Here is an 11,510-nt window from a genome sequence, read left to right as displayed (position 1 = left end):
ATAGTCAGTACACTGTCAGCTCCAGCCAGCTGATCTCCATGCCTGACACAGGCTCAGACTCAAAAAAAAAACAATGAACTGAGAGAGAATAAGAGCAGGGAAATGTTATCAAAACTTTGAAGGCTGCTGCTGAAGCTAACTGGTCTAATGCATTAATTAATGACATCACTGTTGCCATGGGACCAGAGCAAGAATGCCATCTGTTTACCTTTGAAGCTGATTGTTGCTTTCTGCACCTTAGTATCTTCTAGAATTTAACTGTAAGCAGCTTTGTGAGGCAATACAGTTGGATAACATGTGGAACTGGCAGCATTTACAGGGTATGGTGTTGTCGTGGCTGTGTGGCTCAACGATACACTGGTAATCCAGAGGCCCAGAAGATTCTATTCATCCCTCCCTCAGGGCACTTCTCCCTGCAAGTGGAGGAAGTGCTACATCTGCCAAAGTACGTCCTCCCTCACCTCCATTCAGGGCTCTAAACAGTCCTTCCAGGTGAGGTAAGACTTCACCTGTAAATCTGTTGGGGTCATCTACTATATCTAGTGCTCCCGATGCAGCCTCCTCTACATTGGTGAGACCTGATGTAGATCGCGGGGCCGCTTTGTGGAGTATCTTTCCACCTGCAAAAAGCAGCATTTCCTAGTGGCCAGTCACTTCAATTCCAATCCTCATTCCCATTCCGACATGCTGGTCTGTGGCCTCCTCTACTGCCACTCTCAGGTTGGAGGAGCAATTCCTATTCCGAATGGGTAGCCTCCAACTTGAAGGGATGAACATCGATTTCTCTAACTTCCCGTAGTTTCTCCTCTCCGCACCCCCCCCACCTTCCCTCTTCCTCAGTGTTGTACTCTAGCCCCTCCTTCTTCCCTTTCTCCCATACTCCACTCATCTATCCTATCAAATTCCTTTCTCTGCATCCCTTTATCTTTTCTACTTATCACCTCCCAGCTTCTGACTTTGACCCACTCCCCCACCCACCTTGCTTCACCTATCATCCTCTAGCTTGTACCCTCTCCCCCTTTTTTTTATTCTGGCTTCTCCCCCTTCCTTTCCAGTCTTGACAAAGGGCCTCAACCAAAAACACCGACCGTTTATTCCTTTCCATAGTTCCTATCTGACCTGCTGAGTTTTAAGCAGAGAGTATAGTATGCAGTGGGATCCTTGTGCAAAGATTCATGAAGCACTAATTTCATGCACAAACTCAGCAACAGCTTAGAGTCATCGAGACAGCACCACAGCACAGAAACAGACCCTTTAAGATACATTATCTTAGTCTGACACATGTACATCAAAACATATAGTGAAATGTGTTTGCCAACAACCAACACAGTCCGAGGATGTGCTGGGGACCAAGCTTACACCGCCAACATAGCATGCACACAACTTACTTCCCGTATACCTCTGTATTTAGGAGGCAACTGTCAAGAGAAGAATGTACAAAATCATAGATAGCAGTGGAAATTGAACCCCGACCATTTGTGCTGTAAGTGTTAAGCTGTCAGACCTGCTGGGTGTCAGTATTATATCACAGAAACAGGCCCTTTTGCTCATCTAGTCTGTGCTGAACTATTATTCTACTTAGTCTCATCGACCTGCACCTGAACCACAGCTCTCAAATCCACCCCCCCCCATCTTGTACTTAACAACATTTTCCTTAAATGCTGAAGCAAAACAACATTCACCACTTTTGCTGGCAGCTCGTTCCACATTCTCCCCACCCTCTGGGTGAGGAAATGACACCCCCTGACTGTTATCATTACAACATTGGCGTGCACAGAATTAGACATACCTTCTGTGTTCCCCAGGTCCCTGCAAGTTAAAACAAGCTTGTTTCCCTGCTGTTTCTAGTTTGGTGAAGGGTCCTTGACCTTTGCCATTGGAGAGCTCTTGTGGTCTGAAGCATTTCAGAAGTTCCTTTAGGGCCTCTCTCCTCACAAGAAGTGTGTCAACGGGATGAACACAAGCTGCTTTCTATGCTTGTTTTTATTTTACACTTGGAGAGGAGATTGCTAGCTGTTTCAGGTAGACGCAGTGTATAGTATTCTTGCCTTGGGCATTGTGCATGCATCTTGAACTCACTTCAGGACAGTGCACTGGGAGTGTTCCACTGTTGGAGGCACTGCTTCTCACACAAGTCACTAAACTTGTGGACCCTCATTCCTTCTCTCAGGTAGACATAAAAGTGCCATTTTAGATTCTGCAGATACTGGAGGAACTCAACAGGTCAGGCAGCATCTATGGAGAGGAATAAACAGCTGATACTTCGGGTTGAGACATCTCATCAGGATTGGAAAAGGAAAGGGGAAGAAGGCAGATTAAGACGGTGGGGGAAGGGAAGGAATACAAACTGACAGGTGATAGGTGGGTCCTGGTGAGAGGGAGGTTGGGTAGGTGAGTGATGGGGGGGGGGGGGTTGGATTTGAAGTGATAGGTGAAAGAGGTAAAGGGCTAAAGAAGGAATCTAATAGGAGAGTGGACCATGGGATAAAGGGAAGGAGGATGGATACCAGACAAAGGTGATGGGCTGGTGAGAATGGGTAAGAGGAGGATCAGAATGGGAAATGGGGAAAAACAGAGGGGGAGGGAGAGAAATTACCAGAAGTTAGAGAAAAAATTGTTTTCTTATATATCATTTCATGGATTTTAGATTCAGATTCATTATTTATCACATGTAATCGAAACATTCAGTGGCAGGAGTGATACCTTTCTCTCTCGTTAGTGAGAGAGCCTGTGGCATGTCTAACTGTTGGGAAGAACAATGGTTTTTTTGATGGACTCTCAATCACGATCTCTTTGGGGGTGCTATTGCTTGCATGAGTGGTGGGTGCAGGAGTGATGTTTTGCTGCTGCTAGGCGTGGGAGGGGAGAGGGGTCTTTGGGGTTCTAATGTTTTCCTGTCATTCATTCTTTGGGGTTTCTCTTCTGTTTCGAGGGTGTCTGCGGAGAGTAAGAATTTCAGGCTGTATACCATATAAATTCTCCGATATTAAATGGAACCACTGAAATGCATTATTTGCATTAACAATCATCACACCCAAGGCTGGACTGGGGCCAGTGGCAAATGTCGCCACACTTGCTGGCACCAACATAACACGCACATAGTATTCAGCAAAACAACACAAGCGGCAACAACAGAACAAAGTAACAGCAAAACAAACCTCTTCACCACTCCCCTCACAGACAAAGATGTATATCATATTACATGATGAAGGGTCTTGGCCTGAAACGTCGACTGCACCTCTTCCTACAGATGCTACCTGGCCTGCTGCGTTCACCAGCAACTTTGATGTGTGTTGCTATCATATTACATTACATATTGGAAGAGATACTGGGTTCATTGTCCTACATCAATTTCAACAGAAGAAATTATCTGGTCACTGTCATATCGCAGCTACTTCCCTTCAACCATTTGGTTCTTGCGCTTAGCAGTACAACCTTAATCACAAGCAACACTATGTCCACTTTGCACTAAGATTGACTTTGTTTTTTCTTTGTTCCAATTCTGTTCTTTCCTGTAAAAATTGTGTATATTTTTTTTATTGTGAAGCTGCTGCAGGTTTTCAATTGCTCCTGGGATCGATGTACTTTTGCATATGTCAAAAAAACCTCGACCTTGACCTTAGGCTCTGTGCGAACTGGCTGCTGTGTTTCCCACAATAACGACACCAAAGTAAGTTCTTCATTCACTGTAAAATGCCATTTGGCATGAAGGTGGATTAGAATGGAGGCTTTTGAAAATAAAAACAACATGTATTGACAACAATGAGTCAATGATGTGGAGTTTAGGCCTCTGAGGTTTAGACCAACCATCCCAAAAATAACGTGCAATTTACAGCTCCAGCAACTCAGGTTCAACTGTAACCTCTGATGCTCTCAGTGTATAGTTTGCATGTTCTCTGTGCAAGTGCATGGTCTTCATCCACATCCCAAAGATGCAGGGATTAGTATGTTAATTGACCACCATTAATTGCTCCTCAGCAATTAACAGTGGCCAATTAATGTTTTTATTTTATTTTTAGTTGGAGGTACAGTACAGTAGCAGAACCTGCTGACTCAATGAGTCCACATTGTCCAAGTGACAATCAACCTACTAACCCATACACCTTTGGAACGTGGGAGGGAACCAGGGCACCCGGAGGAAACCCACACGGTCACAAGTGGAACACACAAGCTCCTTACAGACAGTGGTGGGAAATGAACCCTGGGTGCTAGCACTGTAAAGTGTTACACTAATTGCTATACCACCGTGCTGCCCCATTTTTACCCAGAAAGTGGTAGAATCTTGGTGGGGGAGGAGAAAGATCAGGGCATTGTCCGTTATATTCAACACTCACTTCTGAGGCTGTGCAGGAAAGGAAAGATGGGGGAGTGAGTGTGGTAGAGATGAAAGGAAGGAATGGTCCCTTTGGAATACTGAAAGAAATTGGGTAGCGGACTTTGTGTCTAGTGGCAGCATCAGTTTGCTCGTTTGTTTGACTAGATTCAGCAAAGATAAAAACCCTTCCCTTCCCCAAATCAGCACACAAATAAAAAATGCTAGAGGAACTCAGCAGGTTAGTCAGTATCAATGGAAAGTAATAAACAGTCATTGGGCTGAAAACCTACAAAACAATTAGGTATTCAATCTTAGTGTCTGGGCAATATCCTCCCACATCTCCTTTCCTTATTGGTTGTACATAGCCCCAGAGATGCAACATAAAGATTTTTACTCTCTCATGCTGTGAGATGGATGCAAGAAATAAAATTCAATTCTAATTCTAATTCTTCGTCAGGACTGGAAGAAACCAGCATAAGAAGGGAAGGACTACGAGCTAGGTGAGTTGGACAGGGAGCATGAAGTGAGAAGTTAAGAGGTAAAGGGCTGAAGACGGAGGAATCTGATAGGTCAGGAGAGTGGACAGAGGAAGGAAACCAGAGAGAGGTGATAGGCAGGGGAGAAGAAGAGGTGAGAGAAGATCAGAATGGGGAATGGAAGAAGGTGGAGGGATGGGAAATGACCAGAAACCGATGTTCATACTGTCAGGAAGCTAGCCAGACAGAATATGAGGTGTTGCTCCTCCCATTCAGAAGGATGGAGTTGGAACAGTACTTCCCTCAACAGGACCTCCATTTCAGAGGACTGTGTCTAATTCCGCCTGTAACACTGAAAGCTGGTCACATTTAACTGTCCAGAAAGAGGATATTAAGCACTTCTGTATCTTTAATAACATTTACCAACTTGTCAACAGTTACAGAATCAAGGTTTGAAGCTCAGAGCAATGTCCCACCGCAGGGAGGGCTGAAGAAGATAGCTGGAGATTTTCTAGTCATGAGAACCCACTTGTAATCACACGTTCAGTCACTGGAGGAAGACTGATTTTAAAACGGGAAAAGCTATAAAGGGACTGACTACATCAGATCCTCTGCTTCTGACAATGAGTCTGGCTTCTCAGTCTTTCTTGAAGTTTTGCACGTTCAAGGCACTGGGCTTGTTGATGAATGGGTTCCACTGACCCTGTATGCTTGGGCTGTCGGTGTGAAATGGTTTGCGGATGCGGATTATGTCCAGCCCTGACTGAGTGGTCATTTTCTGTATGAGCTGGGCAACCTCCGGTGCAGTCTTGGTGTGTAACGATTCTTCTCTCACTGCTCCGTTCACTGCAACAAGATTGGGACAGGAAGTCAAATGTTTGCATACATACCTCTAATATAATCATAATATCTGCTGTGCTTTCTGTTCAATTTTGCATGCATTATAGATCTTGTCCTACCAAGCTCAGCTGGACCTGGAGTGAGCACTAACATAGGCATGGTAGCAGAGCAGTCAGTAGAATGTTTTTTACAGTGCCAGCAACACGGATTCATTTCTGCTGCTGTCTGTAAGGAGTTTGTACCTTCTCCCTGTGACCATGTAGATTTCCTCCAGCTGCTCTGGTTTCCTCCCACAGTCCAAAGATGTACAAGTTAATTGGTCACAGGGGTGTAATTGGGAAACAGAGGCTTGTTGGGCCAGAAGGGCCTGTTCCTGTGCTGTATCTCTAAATAAAATAAATATGCACAGCACCAGGTCAGCTGCCAATCACTCCAGGTCTGATAATTGTAACAGGCAGCAGTGAAATCAACAGAAGTGACAAGTAATCGTCTAGAAACAATAAACATTGAAGACAGATTCCCTGTTCCCCTTCACTCTCAGTCTGCTTACCTCAAGCAGTATTCAGCCCCCAACGTCACCAAACAAATCATCTGTATCATCTGTTCCCCTTCACGCTGAGTCTGCTTACTTCAGGCAGTATTCAGCCCCCAACATCACCAAACAAATCATGTGTATCACCTGTTCCCCTTCACTCTCAGTCTGCTTACCTCAGGCAGTATTCAGCCCCCAACATCAACAAACACGTCATGTGATCACTGTCAGATGCTGCGCCTGGCAGCATGTGTATAAATTTCTAAGCAGTAAAGCATTTCAGAAGTATTGGCTGAAACATACTGAGGCACTAAGTATAAATGTAAGGTAAAGAATGAAATGAAGAAGTCCCTCCTCACCCCCATTCACTTGGAACTAAAGACTGCACCTACGCTTGCATGTAAGATGCACACATGCAAGTGCGAACTGCTCAAAGTGAACTAGCTCTTGAACAAGTTGTGAGCATGCTTGTATGTGCAGATACTTGTGTGCCAGAATGCGTGTGTGTGGCCATACATGCATGTGTGTGATTTTTTTAATTTAAGCTGACTGTGACCAGCCTTTCATTTTTGGAGTGTGTTGATAAGGACAAAACACCTCATCTAGGGCTGGCAATTACTGGGTTGCTTCTTAAAATAAGAGCTTGCGTCCAAAATTAGCAGCTGGCAATGGCACTGTTCATCAAAGCACTTGTGTCTGACTCACACATAAAAGCTCAGGGGTTTATTCCACTGATGAGAACAAAGAGGCCAATGACCCCAAGTAATTGTGCCTGTGTCATGATCGTCTCAAAAGTGACATCAAATTCTCAAAAAATATTCTGTTTATTTAACCCTTTCTTACCCAGCCATTTCAAGTATCCTTTTCCTCAGACTGCAGCATTCTAATGCCTCCAATGGGTTGCTGTTTCCCAAGTCTCACTTCCATGGTATCACGTTCCTGTTGATGGGCTTCCTGTGCTGCCCTGCGGTTGAGATTGTAACACTGAGCCAGCAGGGCCTTGGTGTGTTGAACAACCAGTGTTCAACAACATTGTTCCTACGGTTTTAGACAAAGCTGCCTTTTGCTTCTAGTTTATCTACCACGAAAAGATCTATGAAGGTTGAGAACTATTAGAAGGTTAGTTAGGAAGGTTCAATCATTAGGTATTAATATCAAGGTAGTAAAATGGATTCAACAGTGGCTGGATGGGAGACACCAGAGAGTAGTGGTGGATAACTGTGTGTCAGATTGGAGGCCGGTGACTAGTAGTGTGCCTCAGGGATCTGTACTGGGTCCAATGTTGTTTGTCATATATATTAATGATCTGGATGATGGAGTGGTAAATTGGATTAGTGAGTATGCAGATGATACTACGATAGGTGGAGTTGTGGATAATGAAGTAGGCTTTCAAAGCTTGCAGAGAGATTTAGGCCAGTTAGAAGAGTGGGCTGAAAGATGGCAGATGGAGTTTAATGCTGATAAATGTGAGGCGCTACATTTTGGTAGGACTAATCAAAATAGGACATACATGGTAAATGGTAGGGCACTAAAGAATGCAGTAGAACAGAGGGATCTAGGAATAATGGTGCATAGTTCCCTGAAGGTGGAATTTCATGTGGATAGGGTGGTGAAGAAAGTTTTTGGTATGCTGGCCTTTATAAATCAGAGCATTGAGTATAGGAGTTGGGATGCAATGTTAAAATTGTACAAGGCATTGGTAAGGCCAAATTTGGAGTATTGTGTACAGTTCTGGTCACTGAATTATAGGAAAGATGTCAACAAAATAGAGAGAGTACAGAGAAGATTTACTAGAATGTTACCTGAGTTTCAGCACCTAAGTTACAGAGAAAGGTTAAACAAGTTGGGTCTTTATTCTTTGAAGTGTAGAAGGTTGAGGGGGGACTTGATAGAGGTATTTAAAATTATGAGGGGGATAGATAGAGTTGATGGGGATAGGCTTTTTCCATTGAGAGTAGGGGAGATTCAAACAAGAGGACATGAGTTGAGAGTTAAGGGGCAAAGTTTAGGGGTAACACGAGGGGGAACTTCTTTACTCAGAGTGGTAGCTGTGTGGAATGAGCTTCCAGTAGAAATGGTAGAGGCAGGCTCGATATTGTCATTTAAAGTAAAATTGGATAGCTATATGGACAGGAAAGCAATGGAGGGTTGTGGGCAGCGTGCAGGTTGGTGGAACTAGGTGAGAGTAAGCATTCGGCATGGACTAGAAGGGCCGAGATGGCCTGTTTCCATGCTGTAATTGTTATATGATTATTATCTGGACCAAATACGTTCTTCTTTTCCTGACGTTTGTTTGAGAAGTATGTGTAACTGTATGTGAGTTTGTGTGTATATTTTGAATTTGTGCATATACGGTTGATTCCGATTAATTGAGATACAACGGGACCAGTTCATTTTGGCTCAGTTAAGCGTCTGTTCTAATTAACTGAAAGTTTCATGGAAATATTTAAAAAGGTATTAAAAAAAAAGGTTTAACAGTGTAACGAAATATGTATTCAATTGAAATACCGAACAAATTATAAGTCTATCAATACTACTACAATACTATAAAACTGTGAATTAGTTCCCAATAGCCATTGAAGGAAGAATTCATCCAGTGTACACATTCTTTTGATTGATTGTAAATGACCAAAATCAGCGCAGAGACCTGTGTAGATAATAGACTGCCTTCATACCATACTATTGATGATTACATCCTCCAAATCATCATTTTCATTATAACACTCAAAATGTTTGTTGATAACTTCAAATTATTTGTAGTTCCTAACTTGTTGAAGTTGTTAAGTCATTTTAATTTCTCTCCCGGCCATTTCTAGCATCTCTAGGCATGAATACTTGAAACTGCAGTGAGCAAAACAGTTCTGAATTGTCTTACTTCTTATTTCACACCAACATTCAGTGACACATCACTGATTTTTGAAGACAAGCACAGGTAACTGACACTATTTAAAAACTGTTCGCTCTAAGCATGGTTCAGTGTCTAATGGTCACATCTGACGCTAGTTAGAAACTGTTCAGTGCCAGACTCCTGCCCCAATTAAGTGGCATAGTGTCCCAAATAAACAAAGGGGATACCAACTACTTTTTTCTTTAAGAGTTGTCAAATAAACAGCTGACCCGATTAACTGATGGCCCAATTAACCAGAATCTATTGTGTTTATGTGTGTGTACCTGTATATTTATGAGAGTGCACACACATATTTATGGGAATGTGGGGATATATTTATGAGATTTTGCAGGTATATTTATGAGTACGTTATCAATTTCTTCAGTACATGTGCCTAATTTTAAATAGTCTTTATTTCTATTCGGCTCTCCACTCCCAAGGTGATGTTGCAGTGGCAAGCTGCAATGGCAGATCTACCCACTACTTGTTCCCAACTTTCCCAATTATTCAATTTTGTGAATTTGTAAAAAGGGGACACAAGCGTGAACTGTGGGTCACTAGGCTGCTCTTCAGACCTGATGGCATCTTCTGAGTCTGAGGGCAATTTACATTCTTCCTCCGAGTACATCTGTGGCAGTTCCATGTTTACTTGTGACTGATCCTGAAGCTCAGAATATTGATAAGCAATGTTCTTTAGAGTGCGTGGGTATATTTATGAGAGTGTCTGAGTATATTTGAGAGTAAGAGGGTACATTTATGGAGGAGCAAGGATATATTTATGAAAGTAGGTGGGTACATTTATGTTCATTTGTTTTCAGTGGGATTCAGCTCCTCTTTCACCTCGGCACTAATGCGCCAATCCTGTATCCTTTGATTTTTTTTTGCTCTTCAACAGACTCCAAGTTTTTATAAGCTTGCCTTCTCTTCCTTCCTCTGCCAATCAGTTCCATCACAGGCACTAGCCTCCCCGTCATCAAGCACAACTTCAAAAGGTGATGCCTCAAGAAGGCGACATCCATCATAGAACGTACAGCAGTACAGCACAGGAACAGGCCCTTCAGCCCACAACGTTGTGCTGAACCAGCTAAAAAGCAAATCAAAAACACCCAAACATTAACCCTTCCTCCTACACCATGTCCATACCCCTCCATCTTCTTAACATTCATGTGCTTATCCAAACATCTCTTAAAAGCCTCAAACATATTTGCCTCTATCACCATACCAGGCACCCACCCACCAGGAGCAAAAAAAACTCACCCCTCACATCCCCCTTCCCATTTTCAATGCGTGCCCTCTGGTTTTAGACATTTCAACCATGGGAAACAGGGGTTCCCATCTACTCTATCTATGCCACTCATAATCCTCTAATAGATCTCCCCTCAGCCTCCACTGCTCCAGAGAAAACAACCCAAGTTTGTCCAGCTCTCATGATAGTACATGCCCTCTAAATCAGGCAGCATCTTCGTAAACCTCTTTTGCACCCTCTCCAAAGCTTCGCCTCAACACTTTTCCTATAGTGGGGTGATCAGAACTGTATACATTACTCCAGATGTGGCCTAACCAGAGTTTTATAAAGTTGCAACATAACCTCTTGACTTTTGAATTCAGTGTTTTGACTATTAAAAGTAAGCACATCATAAGCCTTCTTCACCATCCTATCAACCTGTGTAGCCACTTTCAAGGAGCAGTGAACTTCAACCCCAAGATCTCTCTGCTCAGCAAGACTGCTGCGGTTCTTGCAGCGTACTGTCTCCTTGCATTTGCAAAGTGCAACACCTCATATTTATCTGAGTTAAACTCCATCTGACATTTCTCTGCTTATACCTGCAACTGATCTATATCAGACTGTATTCTTTGCCAGTCCCTAAGGACCCTCGCCATCTGGGGCATGCTCCTTCGCATTGTTACTATCGAGGAGGAGATACAGGAGCCTGAAGACACACACTCTATGTTTTAGGAACAACTTCCTCCCTTCAGATTTCTGAACAGTTCATGATCACATGACACTCCCTCAGTAGTTTGCTGTTTTTGCACTATTTATTTTCTATATTTCTTACTGTAATCTATAGTTTTTTAAAAATTTATTGCTTTTTCCTGCTGCCACAAAACACCGAATTTCACGACACGTGAGTGATAATAAACCCAATTCTAATTCTGTTCCCCATTAAACTTCTTCAGTCCTCCCGCCTTCCTCTCATTAGATCTCTTTGGTCATCCCCAATTTTAGTTCAGCTTTTCCCCACGCTTCTATTAGTACAAGTTATGGCAGCATTATCTCACTAAAATATTTAAAGATGGTTTCAAAGGTCTTACCTTGTGCTCTTGGCTTCACTAGTATGCCAGGTTGAAGATTTGCTGCCCCCTTGTGGAACCAGGAGAGCCCCAGACCTGATCTACATTCTGTGGGGTGCTGGGAATTAGATTTGATATCTTTTTCATTAAAACCAATGAAATTTACAA

General features: G+C 43.0%; 1 protein-coding gene across 1 annotated transcript in view; it reads right to left on the bottom strand.

The window, feature by feature from the left end:
* Positions 1-5,180: 5,180 nt before the first annotated feature.
* mrpl43 (mitochondrial ribosomal protein L43) overlaps positions 5,181-11,510 on the bottom strand; it is a 38,474-nt gene continuing 32,144 nt past the window's right edge. The window contains exon 3 of the mRNA XM_072238896.1: positions 5,181-5,637. Within this exon, the coding sequence (XP_072094997.1) occupies positions 5,429-5,637 (209 nt within the window). The 3' untranslated portion in view covers positions 5,181-5,428. The remainder of the gene's footprint in view (positions 5,638-11,510) is intronic.

This window comes from Mobula birostris, chromosome 21 (genome assembly GCF_030028105.1).
Source record: "Mobula birostris isolate sMobBir1 chromosome 21, sMobBir1.hap1, whole genome shotgun sequence".
Lineage (NCBI taxonomy): Eukaryota > Metazoa > Chordata > Chondrichthyes > Myliobatiformes > Myliobatidae > Mobula > Mobula birostris.
Note: the sequence above shows the minus strand (reverse complement) of the source record. Positions and strands in the feature narration are given on the sequence as shown.